This window comes from Lissotriton vulgaris, chromosome 8 (assembly GCF_964263255.1).
Source record: "Lissotriton vulgaris chromosome 8, aLisVul1.2, whole genome shotgun sequence".
In the NCBI taxonomy this organism is placed as follows: domain Eukaryota; kingdom Metazoa; phylum Chordata; class Amphibia; order Caudata; family Salamandridae; genus Lissotriton; species Lissotriton vulgaris.
Genome location: NC_141696.1, coordinates 816,393,016 through 816,416,655, shown reverse-complemented (window position 1 = coordinate 816,416,655; position 23,640 = coordinate 816,393,016). Strand labels below are relative to the sequence as shown.

Here is a 23,640-nt window from a genome sequence, read left to right as displayed (position 1 = left end):
GCGCCTTGTACGATAATCATTTTTGGTGCACCCACACCCTATGAACTCCTCCTAGGATTCTCTCACTACCACTGGGAAAACATGCCCCTCACCTCTCCAATCATACGTTATTGCTAAAAACAGCACACCCCAGGAGGGCATCACCCCTCCACTGGTCAGCGCCCTGTGCGTCCGCACCGGTCGCACTACCCTAAAACCGGCACGGCTCACCACAGTCCTGTTAGATATCAATTTGTAAGTATAGAGACAAAAGTAAAATCTATTGTCTTCACTTAATTCATAAGTACTATAATTTAGAATGCCTCTCTTATTCGCAAAGGATGCATGAATGAAGGGGTCAGCTTTCAGTAAAAGTAACTTCCAGTGGTTAATTTAGTCTGAGCAAGCCAGAGCCGCTTGTTGGCTGAGTAGGAAGACATTCTCTTAGCCTTGTTTCTTTCCATCTCCTTATTCTCCTGATGTGTCACGCAGTTTTTTCCCATGCTGACAGGTCTTGCAGACACCGCTGATTCAGCTTTTTTTTGCATGCATGCCACATTGTTGCGTCATCCATCCAACGTGCCTGCCAGAAACTGTGACATCCATGCCTAAAATGAAGGCTAACCTGCTCTGATGCGAAGATTCCAGGACACCTATGCAGAATTGCACACTTCCATTTCAGCACTCACTCTCCACTAACAACCGGGCCAGTTATTGCAATCTGGGGCATCTTGAGGTCTCTTGTGGTGATGTCTTGAGGAATCCCATACGTATAAACACATCAAGAAACCCTGAAATGGTCTGTCTCCAGTTGCCAGGCTTCTGCAGCTTCTCATTGTGTAGAATCCCCCCCCCCTCCCCTCCCCTTAATGTAAGTGGAAATTCACAACCGTATCTGGAAAAATTTCCAGCTGATTCCAGATGCATTCTGGAAATTTTTTCGAATCCCACCATCTCTAATTTCTTATTGGTGTCTAATAATGTCTGCTAAATTCGTTTTTATCAAACCAGACAAAATCCATTGTTTATTATGCTGGCCATATGCATTCCAATGTCCTCAGAAAATAGAGGAATGGATATACATTTTTGGAGAAAAGGCAGTGTAAATGTCTAAGAGTATTAAGGAAGATAGAAAGCGGTGTTAATTCATACAGTTTCATGCAAATCCTTTAAAACGTAATATGAATTCGCTTGTAGGTTGGCATCAAACTTTGTACGCCTGAGTGGTCTGTTACTACCTTCTTCAGAGTATTGGAAAGGTTTAGCTAACTCATAATAAATGCCCTCTACAAGAGGTGGATTCAAAACAAAAATTTGCCCTGACAAAAAAAATACAAATCAGCTGGCATTGCAGTAGGACACGCATAGAATGGGGCTAAGAGGGTATGGTTTTGTCATGGGAGCCCACCGTTCTCTAAATGCAGCCCCCTAGTCTGCAGGCCAAATGGTCAGTCTGTCCCTGTTGCCCCCTACAAACACATACACCTCTCTCTCTCTCTCTCTCTCTCTCTCTCTCTCTCTCCCCTTTTCTCTCTCATGCTACTCTTAGCATGGTTGTCAGCTTGACTCATGGTGAGGCCCACTGGAATTATGCGGCAGTGTAGGGCCAAATTATGCGGCAGGGTTGAGTAACTTATGCAGCAAGAAGAAAAGCCAAATTATGTGGCATTTTGCGACAGAGGTTTTGATAGTATGACTTCATTATTTTGACAATGTTAAACTTGTTAACACTGTTTGGGTATTAGTTGCACCATTTCAGTGCCAGTTTAACAAACAAATGTAGCATTAAGTAACAGAAAGGTGACCAGTCCAACTCTGCAGGGCCTTCCACCGCGCACAACATTGGTCGCAGCGTTTTTAGTACCTTTTGAACCGTTTGAGCTAGAAACAACATTTTTTGTTTTAAAATATACAGATTATACAGCAGATGATGGATTATGTGGCAAATCTTTAACTATGCGAACATGCAGCAGACGCACAATCACATAATTCAAGTGGCCTGTAGGGTGAATGTTGCCATCCGGGAATCTGCAGCTCCATTCATCAGACTACAAAATGCTACAAAATGTCAGAATGCTTAATAGTTTTGCCTGAAATCAAGAGTGGTAGGAAATAACCATGACCTAGGGCCATTTTGACAGCTATGCTTTACTGCAAGGAGTGAAGCTTTTTCTCCCTTTATCCGCATGCACCCAATAAATCCACAAAGTTCTGTCCTTGGTAAAACAAAGGCAAATACTACAAGAACAGTCGTTTACTGTTTATTGGGTTTACTGTTAATTAAAAGTGTGACCAGAAGCACCTTTGGAACAGCATCTGTGTCATGTGAACAAGCAAACAGAAAAGGATAGAGCAGGGGTCTTCAAACTGTGGGGCGCGACCCCCAGGGGGGCCGTGGAGCGATGCAAAGGGGGTCGCACCTTCACAGTGTCACTTCTGCCTCCAGGGCTTCAGCCCCCCTCCTCCCCCATCCTGTCTCTTAGGCCGGCTGCTGCAGTGCAGCTCGCGTTCCTGGGGCCTCGGCTGGGCAGTGTCTGGAGTCTTATCTCCGCCGCCTGAGCTTTTCACAGGTCTTTAAAGACCATTAGCATATTTACATGCCTTTGTTCACTGATTACTAAAGATTCGTTTTTTATGGTTCCAGTACCCCCTGGGCCCCCACTCTGCCTATTTCTTACATTTGTATTTTTACACTTACTGCTGTAGTGTTAGAATGCATTTAATGAAAAAAAATATAAAGTTGGGTTGCCAAAAGAAACATGCCTGCTATGTGTTGTTTAAAGGTCCTGCAGAGGCCTACTCTTGACACTAAATTGAGTTATAAGTAAAACAGTATGTATTAATTAGGTATGTGACTGTTCTGTCTTTATTCTCTTTAATTATTAGTCATGGATCATTAAGGCATCCCTAGAGCACAATTAAAAGTGCTTTCTATTTATATTTGCTGTTTTAAGTATTCACAGATAAGTGCAAAAAATACAGCTGTAGGTGACTGCTTATTTCTGGGCCATCAAAATAATGAGCTGGTAACCCTAATCATTAGGCTGGAAGTTTGTTGCAGGATCAGCACATTATTTATTTCCTCCACCCTCGAACCATGATTAATGCCATTATAGCAATAGTTTAACTTATATCTGAAACCCTACGCTTCAAGTTTTTGGGAATGCACCCTGCTTTCAGACTACTCACTTCTCATTCTCGCCTTCACTTTCACGTTCACCCTGCACTCCCAACGATCACAATGCACTCACACTGATCACCATGCACTCATAGCGATCACCATGCACTCATAGCGATCACCATGCACTCACAACATTCACCCACTCTCCCTGCACTCACACTATTCACCCTCTCACCCTGCACTCACACTATTCACCCGCTCCCCCTGCACTCACACTAATCACCATGCACTCACACTGATCACCATGCACTCACAATGCACTCACACTGATCACCATGCACTCACACTGATCACTATGCACTCACAATGCACTCACACTGATCACCATGCACTCACACTATTCACCCACTCACCCTGCACTCACACTATTCACCCACTCACCCTGCACTCACACTATTCACCCTTTCACCCTGCACTCACACTATTCACCCGCTCCCCCTGCACTCACACCGATCACCATGCACTCACACCGATCACCATGCACTCACACTGATCACCATGCACTCACACTGATCACCATGCACTCACACTGATCACCATGCACTCACACCGATCACCATGCACTCACTCCGATCACCATGCACTCACACCGATCACCATGCACTCACACTGATCACCATGCACTCACACCGATCACCATGCACTCACACTAATCACCATGCACTCACACCAATCACCATGCACTCACACCAATCACCATGCACTCACACAATTCACCCGCTCACACTGATCACCATGCACTCACACCGATCACCATGCACTCACACTGATCACCATGCACTCACACCGATCACCATGCACTCACACCGATCACCATGCACTCACACTGATCACCATGCACTCACACCGATCCCCATGCACTCACACCGATCACCATGCACTCACACCAATCACCATGCACTCACACCAATCACCATGCACTCACACCAATCACCATGCACTCACACCAATCACCATGTACTCACACAATTCACCCGCTCACCCTGCACTCACACTGATCACCATGCACTCACACCGATCACCATGCACTCACACCGATCACCATGCACTCACACCGATCACCATGCACTCACACTGATCACCATGCACTCACACTGATCACCATGCACTCACACCGATCACCATGCACTCACACCAATCACCATGCACTCACACCAATCACCATGCACTCACACCAATCACCATGCACTCATACCAATCACCATGCACTCACACCAATCACCATGCACTCACACCAATCACCATGTACTCACACAATTCACCCGCTCACCCTGCACTCACACTGATCACCATGCACTCACACTGATCACCATGCACTCACCCTTGCTGCTCCCGGCCATGGCCAGGTGAGCTTCTAATGTGGCAGCGCGTATTCCTGCGGATTGGGAGGCCCTTCACAGAGGTTGACTAGACATCTTTCTGATGTCAATTGCTGTATTTTGGTTATAAACTGGTACTGATGGGGTGAAATCTTTCCTCAGTATTACTGTGTTTAAAAAAATTCTAAATAATAAAGCAATGCTACTCCAAAATACGCAGCATCACAGAACATTATTTACATTTTCTACTCACACAATTTAGTCAAGCCTGTCGCATAATTTGGTCCTCACCTTCCTCATAACATAGAGGTTTAGAAATTGTTGGCAGGAGGGGGTCCTTACGCTTGAAAATGTTGAGAGGGGGGTCTCGGCATCCAAAAGTTTGAAGACCTCTGGGATAGAGTGAAATCTGATTCATTGACCATCAAACGCTCCTAAATGAATGTAGATCAACTTTTGCATTAACTCTGTTTGTTTCTTCCCTTTTTAGGGTACATCAGGAACTACAAACCTCTGCGCTCGCCTCACAAGTCATCTGGAAACGCTTGGGTCATCGTGTCTCAAATAAGGAAACTGACTTCTTTACTCTCAAGTCATTTCCTCATTTAGGCAACAAGGATGCGGGGATGCTCTCTGCCTCGGGGAGGGGAAAAGGTGTGTCAATCGAGAGCAGTTTATTTTCTGATACGATGCAAATTGGGAAACAGGCGAGGAAATTCCAGTCCTGGCCGAGTAGATAAAAACTCGAGGCGCGCGCTGCCGAGGGCGATTCCTCGCCTACAAAGGTGCATTTACCCGGAAGTGTCACACACATGCCAATCAGCAGCCATTGTGTGCTAGGAAGAAAAACAAACAAAGGGTCACAGAAAGAGCAGATTGGTGGGAAGCGTGTCCCATAGGGTGTAAATCAATCAGATCCGAAAAGAGAAGGCAGAAAAGAGGGCGTTCAACAAACTTGTAGCTGTGACGAGGACAACCTCTGCCTCAGACTTTCATTGGCGACTATAGAAGGCGACAGACAAACATCCAAGGTAAGGGGAAATCATGTTATTATTTTATTCATGTTTAAAATATAATAGAGCTGAAACACTGGGGCATTGAATTGCGTCACAAACTACATAGATAGTAGAGAAGGAAGTGAAACATTAATGATATAGTGGTTGGATACAGTGGGTTTTGGCAGTTTTGTGTGTGTGTGTGTGCGTATATATATATATATATATATATATATATATATATATATATATAATATATATACATATATATGTGTATATATATATATATATATATATATATATATATATATATATATATATATATATATATATGTGTGTGTGTGTGTGTATAAGTGCATTTTAGAGTGCTCTACATGAATACCAGACTACATTACAGATACATGTTTTAATTTTTTATGGCAAGGGGAAATTAAGCATGTTGCTCGAAATTGTAGAATGTTGAATCAACGCAAGCATGGTTCCCGAGTTGGAAAGTCGGCATCTCTTGTCATTAGGCCACATCTCTTCTCCTGAGTTTGAGGGATGTCTGGGAGGTTTTTAATTTGCTGGATCTTCTTGAGACTTTGAGTGTTGCTCCTCTAATTCCTGGGACCCAGGTGAGCAGCATCCCCTACCGGGAGCTTCTTGGTTCTGTAAGGGTATCTCTAGAGGTCCATATTACTGTTAAATTGTGCCATGTATTTCATGGCCCTATTTTCAGTATTCCAACATATGATTGACATGTATAGACCCCGACCGTTGCATCTTTCTTTTGATTGTTTATCGGGAAAATTAAGTTGGGCCCACTTTGCATTTCTAGTTTCTGGCTGCATTATTACTGTAATCAAAAGCTACTTCAAAGTGGACAAAAATGTCAAATAAAAAAAAACGAAAACATGTATTAATCGAGATGAATTCTAGACATATTAGAAATAATGTTGCCATACAATTAATGTAAACCACGTGAGAGATTCCCAATTGATGTTCTACCATGTTTATAAATGTTGCAGCTAAGTATCTACTGGTATACATTAACTTGTGACTAGTTGTTGAAAGGTGTACAAAAGGGGATGGTGATGGACGGAGCATCTGAACCAATCAAACACTCACACCCAGTCAACAGATCTGGGTTTAATCCATCACTGTTCTTTAGCTCACTCTGCCACCCCAGTTCAGACATGGCCATATGCAAATCAGTCTGACCCTGTGCCTCATGGGAACAGTCCAGCCCGAACTGCCAAGCCATGCCTTCCCTGGACCGGAAACAGTTGTTGAAAGGAGCATCCCCTTGGCAAGTTACCCATTGTGGTACGCATGTGGTGGTAGTGCCAGGAGAATGTGTGCCTCACCCTTTGCTTTTAGGGTGCCTGATTCTGATCCTACCTCGCTGCCATAAGGCATATTTCAATAAGGGCAGTAAATGATTGTTATTACGCAAGCGTAATCTGGCGTGGAAATCCTTGCACAGTTACTTGCAATTCGCAGAGTTATTTCATTAACTGTGCTTATTGGCATCTTTTTTTAATACGACTGGTGTTTGTCTGGCCCATTCTGGTGTATTTATTTATTGTAGTGTAGCGTTGCAAACTTGTATTGTGCGTGCAGCATTTTTTCTACACATTTTGAATTTTGATTGTTGATCGCCATCTTTTTATGTCACAATTCACAAACTGATGATAAAAAAAAGAAAAAACATTGCGGCCAAAAATGTCTCGAACTACAGATTTTTACGTAACAACATTAATGCAAAAGACTCATAATATTCATAGTTTTCACATGTAAATAAAACTAGACGGCTTCGCACAGCGCAAATTGCAATATCAGATCGAATATGGATTACAAAAAAATAAGGAAATCAGGGAAATGTGTGCCAAGAAATATGCGGGGCTTCTATTATGTCCTGCAGCCATTGCCACGCAGGAACACCATATGCCAGAGAAACCCTGCACAGTGACTGTGGGGTAATGATGTGAACACAGGGGTGGACTGAGGCAGAAAATAAGCCTGGGAGCCAGAATAAAAGTAGCTCCCTATAGTGAATTAGATAGCTAAAAAAATGTGGCCCAATTTTGCAAACTGGGGCAGTTTTGAGCTGGTAAAAACACACTGTGCAAGTGTTTTGCAAGGTATGGAAGACTGCATGGATTTGACCCTGATGTAGGCAATGTTTGGTTTATTATGTAGGAAATCCACAGTAAAAACCGTTCCACCTCATGGATGAACAGGCCCACAAAAAGTTAAAAAACAGGCTCACAGAGGGACCTTTCAGACAAGCCAGGCAGTGTCTGATTGCCCTAGAGACCAGTCCAACTTTGGTGAAACCCATCTTGTCACTGATGGATCATGACAGATGGTAAGACCAACCACACAGGCAGAAAAGAATGTGAGGTTCCCACGGGTAAGGAAAAAGCATCACTATCAGGGGCCGCATTACAGACAAGGCACATTTTTATTGTTTGCACCAGGAGCACCTTTTACAAGGTGCACCCAGGGCAAGCAATGATAATGCACCCTATTATGATGAATGCACTGCCCCCAGGGCAGCAGCGAACTCGTGCTGCCCTTAGAGCATCGCATTCGGTGAAATAATGGAGTGACTGCTTTACAACCGCTCTGTGTTTTCACAGTGCAGGCAGCAACCCACCTGCACTTTTAAGGGAGATTAGAGATCCCCTTGCAGGCAGGTAAAGTCAGTGACTGCACCTGCCTGCAAGGGGATGTCTGGGGGGTCTTTGACACCCCCTTTTCCCCGCCAGAGGGCTGCTCTCAGGGGGCGCACTCTAGGTGGTGCACTGTGAGTGCGCCTCCTGAGAACCTCTTTGCCGCAGCGCCCACGTCTCTAATATGGCGTGGGCACAGAGGCAAAGGGATTCCCTCATTTGCATGGGGCACGCCCCCTGCAAGTAAAGGAACACCCCTGGAGATAGCACTGGTGCTTTATGTGCTCCAAAGCTATCGGTATTCCAGAAGGGGCTGCAGAAGCATCAGTGGCCCCTTCTGTAATACCAAAGTGCCCTGGGGGCGCGGAAAGTGGGTGCAAATGCTCGTTTCAGACCTGGGGGACTTTCTGTAATACGGCCCTAGGTGTCTTCGAAAGAGTGGCTCTTGTGATGCTCATGTTCTGAAATGCTTTGCAGGTCACATTGTAAGCTCGTCTGTTTACTCCTTATACTGTATTGTGCAGAGGTGTAGTAAGAGTGCCCTAAGGGAAGAAAAGATATGGGGTCCCCATCCCCTGGTGCGGTAGTATAAACAACCGCTAATTGGGCTACAGTAGACCCCTTTAAACCCTGGGCCCCAGTGTTACTGTAGCTACATCCCTGGTTCTGTGGCACAGTGTACCCAAGTTTATTGAAAATGGGTCCTACTATACAATCCCTTATTTGTAAAATGTAAACACTTAACTTCCATCTTGGTTGCAGGTGCTGTGGCTCATCCTGTATTAACAACAAGACGTGGAGCTGAGGGAAGATGTTGCAGTCGGTGTCTGTGGTGATTGCCTTTTGGCTACTTCGTGTGTCTGCCTTTAGGGTTCAGCGCCTGGAAAATGCAGGTAAGGGGTCACTCCTCTCACATACAAATGCATGGACTTTATAATGCTTAATTATCTCAAAATACTTAATATAAAGGGAGTGGTTAAGAGGAACAAACAGGACGGGTGAGGAGAATCCACATAGAGTGGTAGAAGTGGTAACTCACACAGTGGGAGGAGGATGCCACACTAACAGGAGGGGAAGCCCACACTGAAAAGGAAAGGAAGCCACACTGACGGGAGGAGGGAAATTGATGGCCCTGCCCATACCCAGATAAACATTACTTACCAGGTAATTTGCATAGATTCAGGCACTGTGCAGGGACCACACAAAGATAACCTGGAACTGCAACACAAATAGTTATATTAAAGTGCAAGTGTTTACAACAAGCCCATAAGTGAGAAAGCAGCCTCTAGTCTTACATGCCTTTGCTCAGTCAGTGTCCAAGGAGACCTAAAGTAACGCAGCAAAGCAAGTCACCTTGCTGTGCTGCATTAGGGGAAAGGCAGGAATGCACCGTATTTAAAAGAATATGATGAATTACTGTCCTTGTGCGTGTGCTAGCGCCATTTTGGATTCCTAGCACCAACCTAGCCGCACTTACACCAGGGTATAAGTGTGCCTGCGTTGTAGGCAGCATTTCTTTTGTGCAGGAAGGAACACACCTTCTAGCACAAAAACAATCCTGAGAGACACATTTCTCTAGAAAGAGGATGTAACAAGGAGAAATAAAGATATTTCTTCTCGTTACACCTCACCTGGGGAGGGAATATCTTTCTGGCTCATTAGCAGGTTTACCAGTTCTGGTAAATCTTGAAATGCATCATAAACCATGGGAGTTGCATGGTAACACTCACACAATGCCCATTGAACACCTCATTGGTGCAGGGTAAGGCAACACAGTGATTTGTATCTGTGCTGCATTACTTTATTCATGATTTATAAATCCACTCAGAGCTATGCAAGGTGGCCTTGCATGGCTTCATAAATCTCTTTTTTAAGTAGCATTGCTCTTGCAACATGTTGCGTGGTGCAAGAGCGACACACCCGGGCTTGTAAATAGGCCCCCTAGTTTTAGAATGAGAAATAGAAGCATGATCAAGAATGATGGGTGTGCTATGCATGATGAAACCAAAGATTTCTTAGATTTGATCAATTCCAAAATCAGGAAAGACATCAATAATTCTCCAACAAATGTTGCTAACTGTCTGACAGTTTGTGCTGGAGTGTGCCTTCTGGAGCAGGGTCAAGACTGATTTGCATATGACTGGTTCCAAACTAAGGTGGCATTGTGGCCAAAAGAACAATGGGTTGGAATGCCACCAGGAGCGATTGGTAGTGGTTAGATTTATTTCAAGCATTCTTCCTATCACCTTTTGTTAGTTTGGTGAAACCTTCAGTTATCTCAGTCCCACTAGGCCAAGATCATGCACCCTCTAAATAATGACAATTACTCTAGTTATTTAGTCATTGCTTTCACTAGAGTGACACTGTTTGTGTTGCCCGATTACATTGTTAAGAGACACCTGTTGAAACACGAGTATGGGAAACCTAACATTTGTCCTTTCTAATAACGAAGGGAGAACCATACTTGGTCCGGTGTACTTTAGATAGCCTTTCATTGTTTCAAAGTAAAGTGCCTTCATTAGATTATGGCAATGTTTTAATAGTTTTATTGACTTTGCACCATTGACACAAACATTCTTGCATCAAGTCTTACGTCTGATTCTCCTACTTGTAATTTCACAGCAGATGAGATCTCAAAGTAGTTTCATGCAGCAGACAATGAGTTAAGTCTCTAACTTTACACCTAGACTTGCTTGATTTCAGTGGGATAAGTAAATATGCCAATGCTGGTATGCGGTGATGAATCAATATTGCAACTTTCAAAAAATGTCTTGATTACTATGGAACACTCGTAAGGACAACCTAGTTTTGAGTACATGTACAATACAACACAAAGGCATATTTGGAGTGCTCGGCTACTCCTGATGGAGCATCCCGGTGCTAACAGCAGTACCACCCTAGAGAACAGACTAGCATCCTAGACAACCAATCTAAGCATTACACAGGTGGGACTACAAGCCCTTCCTAAAAACCTTTCCGAGGGAGCAAAACAAACAAAGGACGGAAGCAAATTCCTGAGTTTTGCCATCAGAAAGGTAAGGGACTTCCCATTGCGCCTACCCTTGTGGACCTTCAGGATGTGCCGGAACCGCTGGGAATCAGATCTGAGGGATCTATTCTGATGATAGGCCTTGAGCCTGCATCTCAAATACTGAGGTCTCTTGATTCTTCAAAGCTCTATAGGCAAAGATTAGAGCCTAGACTTTGATGTGACTGATTACAGGAAGCCAATGCAGCTGGTGGAGATGGGCAGACACCAAATGACATTTCTGGTCCTTAAGAAGGAGGAGGGCTGCAGCATTTTGGATAATCTGCAGTCGCTGTTGAAGGTAGGCTGACAAACAGCAGGTAAAGACTGTTGCAAAGTCCAATTTAGAGGTGACTAGGTCAAGGACAATGGTCTGACTGCATTCCATGGGAACCAAATATAGCATTCTTCTCAGTGACTTCAGAGTAGCAAAGCTTCAAGCAGAGACCACTTTGACCTGTGGTTCAAAAGACATAGCTGAGTTGAATTTGACACCCAAATTTCTGATACAGGAAGAAGGGGAGGGTGAAGCCCCCAACTCAGTCAGCCACCAGCAGAAGGGAGTTAGGGATCATGCTTATGCCGAAATAGAGAATCTTTGCTTTATCAGAATGAAGTTTGAGGTAGCTTTAACCCTTCCAGTCACCCACTGCTTTGAGGAAGTCCTTGAAGGACTTGAGGGCTTCAGGTTCCTCATCCTGGAAAGAGAGCAGACGCTGCATGTCATCAGTGTATGAAATCCCCTTCAGAACCCATGATTCAACCCACTTAGACATTGAAAAGCGTGGGGCTCAGGGCACAGCCGCGAAGCACCCCATACTTGAAAGGCTTGGGGTCTGAAGAAAAGGGAACAAGAAACACTCCATGAGATCTATCCTTCAAATACGATTGGAGCCAGGACAGCACATTCCCTTGAACTCCAATCTTCTCTAGCCTGTTCAGCATTATGGGGTATGCAACTCTGTCGAATGCTGATGATAAGTCAAAAACAACAACTATTGCTGCACCCAGATCAAGGTTGACCTTGATAAATTCCGATACCTCTAGTAATGCAGACTCGGTGCTGTAGCCTGGCTGAAAGCCAAACTGCGTATTATGGAGGAGGGCGTTGGATTCCAAGAATGCACAGATGTGTTTATTGACTGCATTCTCGATCATCTTGACTGCTGCACGAAGGAGGGAGATGAGTTTAAAATTACTGAGTACTTACGGTCTGCATTAGCTTCTTTTACCAAAGGAAGTAGGAGGGCCTGTTTCCACCTCTTCAGAACAGTAGTAGACTCCAAGGAGACGTTCAGTAATGTATTGGGAATAGGATTGACAAATGACAAGACTGACTTCAGAATGTCAGGGGGGAGCAATCCTGGGGTGAGCTGTCTTGCAGTTAGCCAGTCGCCTGGTGGATTCCTCCAATGTGTGTGTATATATACTGGCCAGTAGGTAATTATAGTTAGGACCATGTTTCCATAGGAAGAGCATTTTTGGTTTTGCCAATAACTTTGGTGCCATTGAACAAATCCTTGCGTAATTTTCAAATTTAGTATGATGCACACTTCAGGTCCGGTCTTGATAGTTTCAGGGCGATCTGTTAAGTGGGGGTCGAGAAAAAGGGAGGGTCCCAAAACACGTTTTTCCCATGCAAGATCTCATATGGATTTTAGGCACTACTACAGCCCGAACGGAATTACACCAAATTTAGCAGAAATGTTGCTGTTGGTTCAGAAAGCGAGCTTTTTGTGAATTGGTATAAATTCATTCAGTAGATTGGGAGAAATTAAAGAAAAACCAAATTTAGATATTTATCAACGCGAATGTACCGCAAACCCTACCGATCTCGTGCTGAGAACTGTCATTGACAAGCTAGACCATGCTGCCTCGATACTTTTAGATCTCTTGGCAGTATTTGATACTGTTAATCATCTATTCTGATTATTCAAGTGTATGAGCTAGGTATCAGAGACAAAGCCCTCGCCTTATTCACAGCCTTTCTTGTTGACAGGTAACAATACATTATTATAGAAAACTTTGCCTCCCCAACGTGGAACTTTCCTTGCGGTGTTCCTCAGAGGCCTTCACTAAACCCCACCCTATTCAATTTGTACTTTAGCCCCTTGGTTAAGCTAGTCAAAACCTTTGGCTTCTCAGTTGTCTCCTACACAGATGACACACAGATTGTGGTGTCTGTCACAGGAAACCTGACGCACATGGTCTCCCAATTCTGCCTCTGTATGGAAAATATTAGAACTTGGATAGCTGAAAATTGCCTGGGATTAAACTCAGGTAAAATTGAAATGTTACTCTTTGGCAACAACACTAATTTCTATTCCCCGAATGGGTGGCCACTGGCTATGGGCCCAGTCCCGTCCCCAGTGGAAAAGGTTCGAAATTTGGGTGTCATTTTGGTCCGGAAACTCTACTTTGAAAACATGATTAATCAAATAGCCTCCTCGGCCTTCTTCCTTTTGAAGTGCCAGAGAAAAACGTTACCCTACATCCCCGCTACTCTTCACAAATTGATTATGTCTGCATTAATTCTTACCAACCTTGACTATTGCAATTGAATATATATCAGATCGCAACAAAAAAAATTATCCAAACTTCAAACACTAAAAAATGCTGCAGCTTGTCTCATTTTTGGCCAACCCAAATTTCACTCAACATCCACAACATTGAACAAACTTCATTGGTTACCCATGAAAACAAGCATTTACAATGCAACGGTTTCGCCTTGGCAAAAGTTAGAGCTATTGGCATTGTAAATGACAACATTTTTATTTATGTGTTGGTTTTGAAAACAGATAAATAAATGACATTGTCATTTACATTGCCAATAGCTTAATCTCTCGCAAATGTGAGACCTATTGTACCCTACTGGACGAGCTCAGCAGACAGCAATTACTACCACACACACACACACCCAGAGCCACAGACACCCAGAGCCACACACACACAGCCAGCCACACACACCCAGAGCCAAACACACACACACACCCAAAGCCACACACACACACACACACCCAAAGCCACACACACACACACACACACACCCAAAGCCACACACACACACACATCCAGAGCCACACACACACACCCAGAGCCACACACACACACCCAGAGCCACACACACACACCCAGAGCCACACACACCCAGAGCCACAGAGCCACACACACCCAGAGCCACACACACACAGAGCCACACACACTCACACACCCAGAGCCACACACACTCACACACACCCAGAGCCACACACACCCACCCAGAGCCACACACACCCACCCAGAGCCACACACACCCACCCAGGAGAGCAAGCACAGCGAGGGGGCAGGGAAGCAAGCACAGCGAGGGGGCAGGGAAGCAAGCACAGCATGGGGGCAGGGAAGCAAACCAGGGGGCAGGGAAGCAAACCAGGGGGCAGGGAAGCAAACCAGGGGGCAGGGAAGCAAACCAGGGGGCAGGGAAGCAAGCACAGGCAGGTTGCAGGGGAGCAAGCACAGCCAGGGGCAGGGGAACCAGGGGGCGGGGGAGCAGCACAGCCAGGGGGCAGGGAAGCAAGCACAGGCAGGTTGCAGGGGAGCAAGCCCAGCCAGGGGCAGGGGAACCAGGGGGCGGGGAAGCAAGCACAGCCAGGGGGCGGGGAAGCAAGCACGGGCGGGGAAGCAAGCACGGGCAGGGAAGCAAGCACAGCCAGGGGGCAGGGAAGCAAGCACACTAGTCACTAGTAGGTTTCAAAAGAGATCCTGGGCTGCACAATTTTGAGATCAAGTATTGGTGCAACAGCTGGCCGGAGATCCCTACTGGAATACTGGGAGAGGGCATGAACCCTCTGCCTACTCAGAAACGCAGATAAGGAGCAAGATTACACTTTCAAGCAGGATGAAACAGAAAGCATGATGATCAACGCATAACCAGTGCTGCTGCCACAGCCAGAGTTAAAAAGGTAGAATAAGGTACGAACAATTAACATCACTTTTTTACTGCTTATAAATAAAAATCACCTGGCTTTAAAACACACTGTACTCTAATACAACGATCATTAAACCATGTTTCCTCATGTAAGTAATGAGGAGTGCTTTTCATAATGAGGTTTACTGAGTTACTGAAGGGCACGTAGGTAAGCAGCCATTCATACTCTGTAGCACGCAAAATGTATTTAATTACTTTCATTCAAGTTAAGAGGGATTCAGCATAAGCGAGTGCGTGCCAAACTCACGTTTTGATTCACGCGTTTAGTTTTTGTACCTTCCACAATGCCTCCTATTTGTTCATCCTTTTTCACAATAGTAAGCGGTTTTTACAGCACGTGTCCCATACAAATACTTAACAATGATATACCTTACACTGATCCCCACGCCCAGAATTCTTATATTTTCGCCTTGCCTGATAAGTATTATATGAGACACCCCAAACATTTTCTCCGTTAGTGGGCTAAAGGTAGAATATCTAGATTAATCCCCTCAACTGATTAAGAGCTACTACTGTAGTTCTCATTGGATGCATTCATAGTGGTGCAATTGATGCCAATGAATGCGTGTTTACAGCCTTCTCCCCATAGTGGGAATCTCAGGGTGTTGGTGCTGTATTTGTTACCAAGCGTATACTTGGCAGTAGGAAGTAAGCTACTGCTTGCCGAGTGCGCCAACCTTTGGGTGTATCATGCCACCTGGGTAGCTCCCGTTTAGTGCATCATAGGATACTCTTGATCAAGTTGCCCGTCTCTAATTACGTGCAAATGTAGATAGTTACTAATAGAGTCCCTTACTGTTCACGCTCATTGATTGCCCTCCATATGGATGGGAACTGTAGAGCGAGCAGACCAACCTCTCGCTCACTACACTCAATCTCCCACGATATTCACAAGGCGCATCCTATATGCTACAAAACATTGATTGCTCGAGGCATATAGGCTAGAGGTTCCTGTTGTACTATTTTTTCCTGAGATGGGGGGACACCATGCGTAGGACACACACACCATGATGCTCAGATGGGGTACCCTGCCCATGTCGGGTGTGGTCTCTCTAAACCTGCTGTCAGCTGCTTCCCCTCCTGGTTTCATTGGAAAATATGAAGTTTCCTTACTCTCCTTACCTCACTGTCCACTACTTCATGATAGGCCGGTGGAGGGTCGAAGCCTCCGCGCCCGCTGCGACTGCCCTCGCCACTGTCCCCACGAGGGCCGCCGCTATCCATGGGCTCATACCCGCCGTAGTCCAAGCCCAGCCGCTCGTTTGTGAGCAGCGCCACCGCTTCATTGATGTCATTTTTTGCCAAACGCAATGCTTTCCGGATGGCACCAGGGTCAGCGAATCCCATGCACAGAAGGGTCGTGGTATGCTGCTCTTCTTCGCTCTCCATGTCACCCGTGCGCACAATCTCCTGGCCACTCACTGAGCTCCGCACCTGACACTTACGCTCCTGCGCGCCGCCATCTTCCCGGCCCTCCCACTTCCTCCCACTACCTCCCTTTCGGTGAACAGAACGAAGCCACTGGAGCTGCCAATCTCTTGTCACGTGACCCGACAAAAACTGATGGAGAGCAGGGAGTAACATCGTGATGAGAGACATAGAAGTAGGACACAAAATAAGCACGTTACCCAAGGGCTCAGAGAATGGAAAATGCACCCCGAGGCAAATGCTGTGCTTTGGAAACTTAACTACGGATAGAAAAATAGGATATTCTATTTTTTTAAATGATGTGACCAGACACTGTTCGTGTTAAATTAATGTACATTTTTATCCGAAGAAACATCCCACTTCTTACTCATACCCTGCGGAGGACAGCCGGGTGGGGAAGGATGGGAGCGAGAGCACGAGACGGGGCAGGCAAGGTAGGACAGGAGAGATGAGAGAGAGGGACAGGGAAGCCAGAGAGGCGGGAGAAGCGAAGAGGTCCCGGGCCGCGCTGTGATTGGCTGACGTCACGGGGGTGTCCCGGGCCGGCAGCCAATCACAGCGCGGCCCGGGAATGACGTCACGGGGGTGTCCCGGGCCGGCAGCCAATCGCAGCGCGGCCCGGGACAAAGGGGCGGGGCTTAAAAAAAGCACCAGAAACGCCCCCGAATCGCGTTTTCAAGAGAAAGCGCGATTGACAGCCTCTGTCTCCCAATGGCTAGCCTCCATTTATGGAGCTAGCCAATTGGAAACAGAGGCGGTCTGAAGATCCCTACTGAAAACAAAAGTTTTCAAACTGGGAGGGGCACTTCGTGCCCCTCGCCAGGTCGAAACCTAAAAAGCAAAGATCTGAAAACTACCCAGAAATGACATTTGAGTCTCTGTAACCAAAACAACAGACCAATGGAATTTAAATCTTCCCTGGATGCCAGCCTAGTAAGTCAAATAAAACTGGTGAGCGCACAAAAACTCGACTGTGGGACAAATAGCTCAATCAACCAATGGACTATGAAGCATGAGCAATGGTTTTTGGTGCAATTGTGGGGGCTGAGTTGGCAACAAGTTACTCAGCATTTATCTGCCTTATTTGGATTTTTGCCTCGTAGACTGAAATGCTAACTACGATTTATTTCACTCTCCTAGCAGAGCTCGAGGATGACTATCAGATTTGATAGCTGGGTTAGGAGTTTGTAGTTTTCACACCAGAAAGAGGGGATATTACTGTTCCCAGTCCCACAATGATGCAATTCAAGGTATTTTGGCCCTATGTACCTCTTGAATGTCCTGCAATCTAATGACTTTGGATCCCACTTTCGAATGAAGTGACAACAGCATGTTATTCCAGAGTCGTCTTGGGTTCATAGTGAAAGGGTTTGTGCAGACCCGTGATAATGATATTGTATCTGTTTTTGATCAGATGGTTGGTCGTAGAACGTAATACAATAAATATTTGGGATTTGACCAATACGTGGTCAAAATTCCTTGAAGACTTTATTAAAGTGTTTCGAGCAATCTAGTACATCTTTGTTTGGTTTCCCTGTTGATACATCTATCCCCACTTCTCACCTGCAAGAGTTTGGGTGGATTTGGGGGCATTTCTATGATGACCTTGTCTTATATCCTAGCAAGTCTTCTAAAGTATGAGAGGATTTCAGTTGTTGAAAAAACCACCATTGGGGGCTGTGGCTGTTCACCCTCTGGAGGCTCACTGAGGTCTCTCTTTCGTCCAAATGATTTCTAGTTGCAGTTATTACTGTCTGTATTCGTTTTTTTCTTGCACTCTGCAAGACAAAGAATTATAGTCATCTGTTTTAACTTTTTGATGAACCCTTCCAACTTTTTAGGAACTCCTGAATGACTTTAAATCGTTCAACCTGATTATTAAAAGTCCTTACATATCTTGTGTTAATTTTATAGATGGGCCTTTGTTTATTTATTTATTAATTTGCCAAATGCTCGTGTTTTTTAAACGTTTCATCTGTGTCAAAAATGGCAGCTGATGCTAGCATACTTCCAGTTTTTCAGGCGAGCATACCACACACAAACTTCAGACTAAATTAAAACAATTTGCCACTGAAATAGTGAGCAAAACATATTAAGAAGTTTGTAACTTCACTGTAGTTTTGATGTACACAAGCCTTTGTCTGCAGATCTTCAGTAAGCGGGCACGAACAGAATCCAATAACTGTTTCCGGAAATGACAACCTTGTTCTCTTCTTTAAAGGCACCCTCGAGATATCAAAGCAGCCGGTCCAAAATAACAGCCCCGCCCACTGACAACCCCGGGGAGCCCGACAAACGCAAGGCAGGAAATCGTTTCATGCACTCCCGATCAATCCTCGGCTCCGCAAGAGATAATTAAGTATGCCGCCTATCCCCACTCTGCCTCTCTCTTCGGTCTCTGCAGGCCTCCATCCTTTGAACCCGCCCTCTCAATCCCCTCCCCGGATGTACCGGCTCTCGCGCGTTACTTACAGTTCGAGCAGACAACAAATCATTAGAGCGGGAAGCAGGTGCGCGCGCCACAAAGGTTGTGTGCTTTGTTGGGAATGAAATGAGAGTGAAAGACAAGAGTCTAAGTTTGGAAGAGGGTTGCCGAGAAGGTTAGTGGGGATCTATGTCTGCTCGGATGATTGGCCCGCGGGGACAGTCGGCTCCGAGAGCCTACATTGTCAGACTGCTGAGGGGTCAGAACGCTTCCGCTCCCAGAGAGTCGCTCGTGATTGCAGACTCCCCGGAATGCGCAGTACTGAAGCAGCCACCTACTCCGTAAGAGCTGCAGAGAGATGCTATCCACCTGTCCTTTATAACCAATCACAGGAGTGTAATAAGGCCTGTCGGGTGGCTTATAATGCTTCGGTAACAAGGCATGTGGAGACGGCGCAAGCAGTAATGAAGGCCCCCTTGGGGGTATAGGTACTTTCCCACTTGGCTAATCCGGCATAGTGGGAGGGGCTCAGGAATCATGCCGACCCCACAATCACGGCCCTGCTTGTTCGCTTTATGTGAAAGCCACACCGGAGACGTGCTGTGCAGACAGCTTCTAAAAGCAGCACTTTTCTCTCTGACCTCACCACGCCTTCTCAAGTGGGTGGGGAAGGATGGGAGCGAGAGCACGAGACGGGGCAGGCAAGGTAGGACAGGAGAGATGAGAGAGAGGGACAGGGAAGCCAGAGAGGCGAGAGAAGCGAAGAGGTCCCGGGCCGTGCTGTGATTGGCTGACGTCATGGGGGTGTCCCGGGCCGGCAGCCAATCACAGCGCGGCCCGGGAATGACGTCACGGGGGTGTCGCGGGCCGGCAGCCAATCGCAGCGCGGCCCGGGACAAAGGGGCGGGGCTTAAAAAAAGCACCAGAAACGCCCCCGAATCGCGTTTTCAAGAGAGAGCGCGATTGACAGCCTCTGTCTCCCAATGGCTAGCCTCCATTTATGGAGCTAGCCAATTGGAAACAGAGGCGGTCTGAAGATCCCTACTGAAAACAAAAGTTTTCAAACTGGGAGGGGCACTTCGTGCCCCTCGCCAGGTCGAAACCTAAAAAGGATTGCATTGAAGGCCTCATGCATTGCCTTGAAGGCACTACACAATATTGCACTGGTGTCCCTCAGTCAGCATTACCACTGGTACACACTTCTTAGAGCCCTATGCTCATCGGGAATGGAAAACATTGAGGTGCCCAATTTTAGACTGGCTCATTGGGGCTTTAAAAGCTTTGAGACCTGTCCTGCTAAACTGTGGAATCCTCTTCCTTTGAATTGAAAAATTCCCCGAGCCTTCTACATTCCAGCAAAGCATTGAAAACATGGCTCTTCTAATAATTAAGTGGCTCATACTGCACCTACCCCTCAATCCGATCACCCTTACTCTTTTTTTTATTTTTTTTATTTAGAACCAGTATTAACAAAAGATAATACATATAGCATGAAATACAATGAATAAAGTATTTACATTTGGATTCAGTAAGAGAGTAAAACAATACATGCAGTAACAGTTATGATATGCAGGAATGAAAAGAAGAGCAGAAAGCTAAAAGGGGAAATATATTAGCAGAGAATACAAAAAACAATAGCATATATATAAAAAAAGAAGAAGGGAGAAATCGGATTTAGCTCAGCCAATTCCACTAGGAAATAAACCTTTCCAAGTAGAGATTGGACGCCAAAGTTCTTTGCCACAAAGTTTTGTTTTAATTCCCCTGGTAGCAAATACTGCAGATTCATATTAAAGACGCAAGAAAGCGAGCTAGCCACATTTAGAAGCTAGGAGGAAGACTATCCTTCCAACGCGCAGCCAACGCGCAGACAAAATTAATCTCAGTACAGCTGTACCTATAAATAATAAACTTTGTTCCGATTTAGTTAAATTTAACGAGCTGTCATATCCCAAAACATATAAGGTGTCAGACTCAGGAAGTTTATGATGAAAAACTTTCTCCCAAAATGAAGCAATCATATTTTTTATAAGAAGCTCGGGACAGCTGCTAAACAAATGAACTAACGTCGCTGGGCCTTGTGAACAGCGTGGGCATAAGTCAGTTTCCCTTTTACCCCAAGCAAAAAAATCCGATCACCCTTACTCAAGGCAGCCCCAAGTAACATAACATTGGCTGCTAACACTTCAACTGGGAAGTTTTGGTAGCCAGCTTGGGACTCAACTTCAGCCGAGTCAGAGAAAAATCGTTTTTTTAAAAGAAGAGGGGTCAGGGTAGGCATACCATGACCTCTAACTGTGGACCTGGGTTCCCCCTGTGACTCCCACAGAGGAATAAAGCAGTTTGTTGAAAACATTTTTGCCAATAGAAAGAGACAGAGCTGCAAATCTGCAGAAAAAAAAAAATAACGCGGTCTCCCGGGTGGGCTAGGTTCCGTGGGCATGCAGGCTTTTCTTTTTTTTTTTAAAGGAGTAGGTGCACAGGGCCCCCCTCTTTCAGCTTACAAAGGTCCTGGGGATCACCACCTCAGCGGTGCCTAATTTTAATAAATTAGTGTGCCTCTCGGACCACCCTGGCCCCAGGAACCACCACCTCCCCAAGGCTATAAATAAATTGGCTGTGGGGGGCACGCCTACTCCCCGGAACACAGGTGACCACCACCTCCCTGATGCTAAATACAAAGAAATGGTGGGACTAGTGGTCCCCCTTCTGAGCCCCTGGGACTGCCCCCTCCCTAAGGGAGGTCCATGCGGACCCCTCGGACCTGGGGGGCTCCCACCACCCCGGGGCAGCCCTTGCAAACAGAAGGAGGGGGCCACACAGCCTCCTTCCTGGAGCCGTCCATGGCCCTGGGAACTGCCACCCCCAGGGCCGGCTCCTGCTATGTCCGGGAGGCTCACCCCTGGATAATAGCTGTTTGCTTTTGCTTTGCAGGACCTTTGACAGTTCTTGCCACGCAAATGCAAGACACAATGTGAAAGTCAAAAACTGTTCAGGAAACTGTGGTTCCCTGGTGGCTGTTTCAAGTCTGTGGCAGTCCCACTGCCCAACTGATAATAGGGCAGTGGGGAGACTGCCATTGCCGTGTCCCCGTGAGTCTGGCAGTCTGTGGTCCGTCAGACTCATAATATGGGCCTAAATATTTTGAGAGTTTTTGAAAATAGATGATGTAATCCTACAATATATAGGAACTATCAGTCATTGGGAAGTGGAAGTGTCTAACAATTTTTAGTTTAGTGAACTATTTTTAGGTGTATGTGTAGATGCGCAAGGACAAAATGCAGTCCCTCAAAGTAAAAGTATACTATGGCTGTAGTGGGAAACAACCTTTACAATGCAACTTTTACAACACAACATCCATTACAACACATGCCATTACAACACAACCATTACAACGCATGACACTACAACGCATGTCATTACAACACAGTCATTACAACGCATACCATTACAACGCACACCATCACAACGCATAGTACCCTTACACTATCCAACACTTACCCTACTGTTGCACCCCCTGGAGTTAGAATAGTACTTTTTACCCCTACACTATCCAACACTTACCCTACTGTTGCACCCCCCTGGAGTAAGAATAGTAATTTTTACCCCTACACTATCCAATACTTACCATACATGCAATGTAATGGTATGCGTTGTAATGGTATGCGTTGTAAAGGCAGTATGCGTTGTAATGGAATGCGTTGTAAAGGTAGTTTTTAAAAATGTGTTGTAATGGCATGCGTTGTAATGGAATGCATTGTAACGGATGTTGCATTGAAAAAAATGTGTTGTAAAGGTATGCATTGTAAAAGTATGCGTTGTAACGTCATACATCCGGCTGTAGTGGGCTGGTCTGTTGATCGATACCTTCTGCTGGGGTGGGAGGGAGTATAATTTGGGTGACATTTCAACAGACCACTGGTGAAGAGTGGTGATTACGAACCCCATTACATGTATGTATTTTTTGTATGATATTTTTGGCAAAACATGAGGCTGGAAAAAGGAGGTTATAGTCCTCTTCCTATTGCCTCGGTAGCATCACGTGCTGCCCCTGTGTGTCTCCGGTCAACACAGATTGTAAGGTCAGTGACTTATAACTCTGACTTACTACAGATCCCTGCAGTAGGTGCATTCATCCAGATCTGAAAGATGTATGAATAACAGCACATAAGCTTCAGTGGGCAGCCACCTCTAAGGTGCAGACACAGCCTTTGGACCATTGTGGCCTGAGTGCTGTGGGTCTTTGCATCCTTATTGCAACTGAGGAAATACAGCTTCCATGAGAGTTGTATGACCTTGAGGACAGTCACATATTAGGTACTGACTGCCAAATCATTGACGGAGGAGAAGTTGAGTTAATTGTGTGAATCTAGTAATGAAATCATAAGTATGCCCCATCAGCGATTTGCATAAAACTTGGCGGAAACGGAGTTGAAAAGGCAGTCTTTGAGTATGCCAAATTTAGTGCAGATTGCACAAATATATTGAATGTTATAAGGCAGGAGGGTGTGCCCAAAACTTGGGAGGTCTGAAAATTGCGTTGGTTTTACCTTAAGCAAATTTTTCCAAGCCGGGAAAGCTGATTAGATGGTACTGTTTTTTATGCCTTTCTGTCATTCGGTGATTTATCTTAGTTTGATGAAATTTCAATCAGCAGTTTT

General features: G+C 45.5%; 1 protein-coding gene across 2 annotated transcripts in view; it reads left to right on the top strand.

The window, feature by feature from the left end:
* The first annotated feature begins 5,242 nt into the window (after positions 1–5,242).
* Positions 5,243–23,640, top strand: part of IL1R2 (interleukin 1 receptor type 2) — an 89,329-nt gene continuing 70,931 nt past the window's right edge. Inside the window, exons 1-2 of one of the 2 annotated variants that reach the window (XM_086934706.1) lie at positions 5,243–5,510; positions 8,897–9,027. In XM_086934706.1, coding sequence (XP_086790832.1) covers positions 8,946–9,027 — 82 coding nt within the window. In that variant the 5' untranslated portion in view covers positions 5,243–5,510; positions 8,897–8,945. The remainder of the gene's footprint in view (positions 5,511–8,896; positions 9,028–23,640) is intronic. The other variant, XM_086934707.1, reaches the window with a different exon arrangement.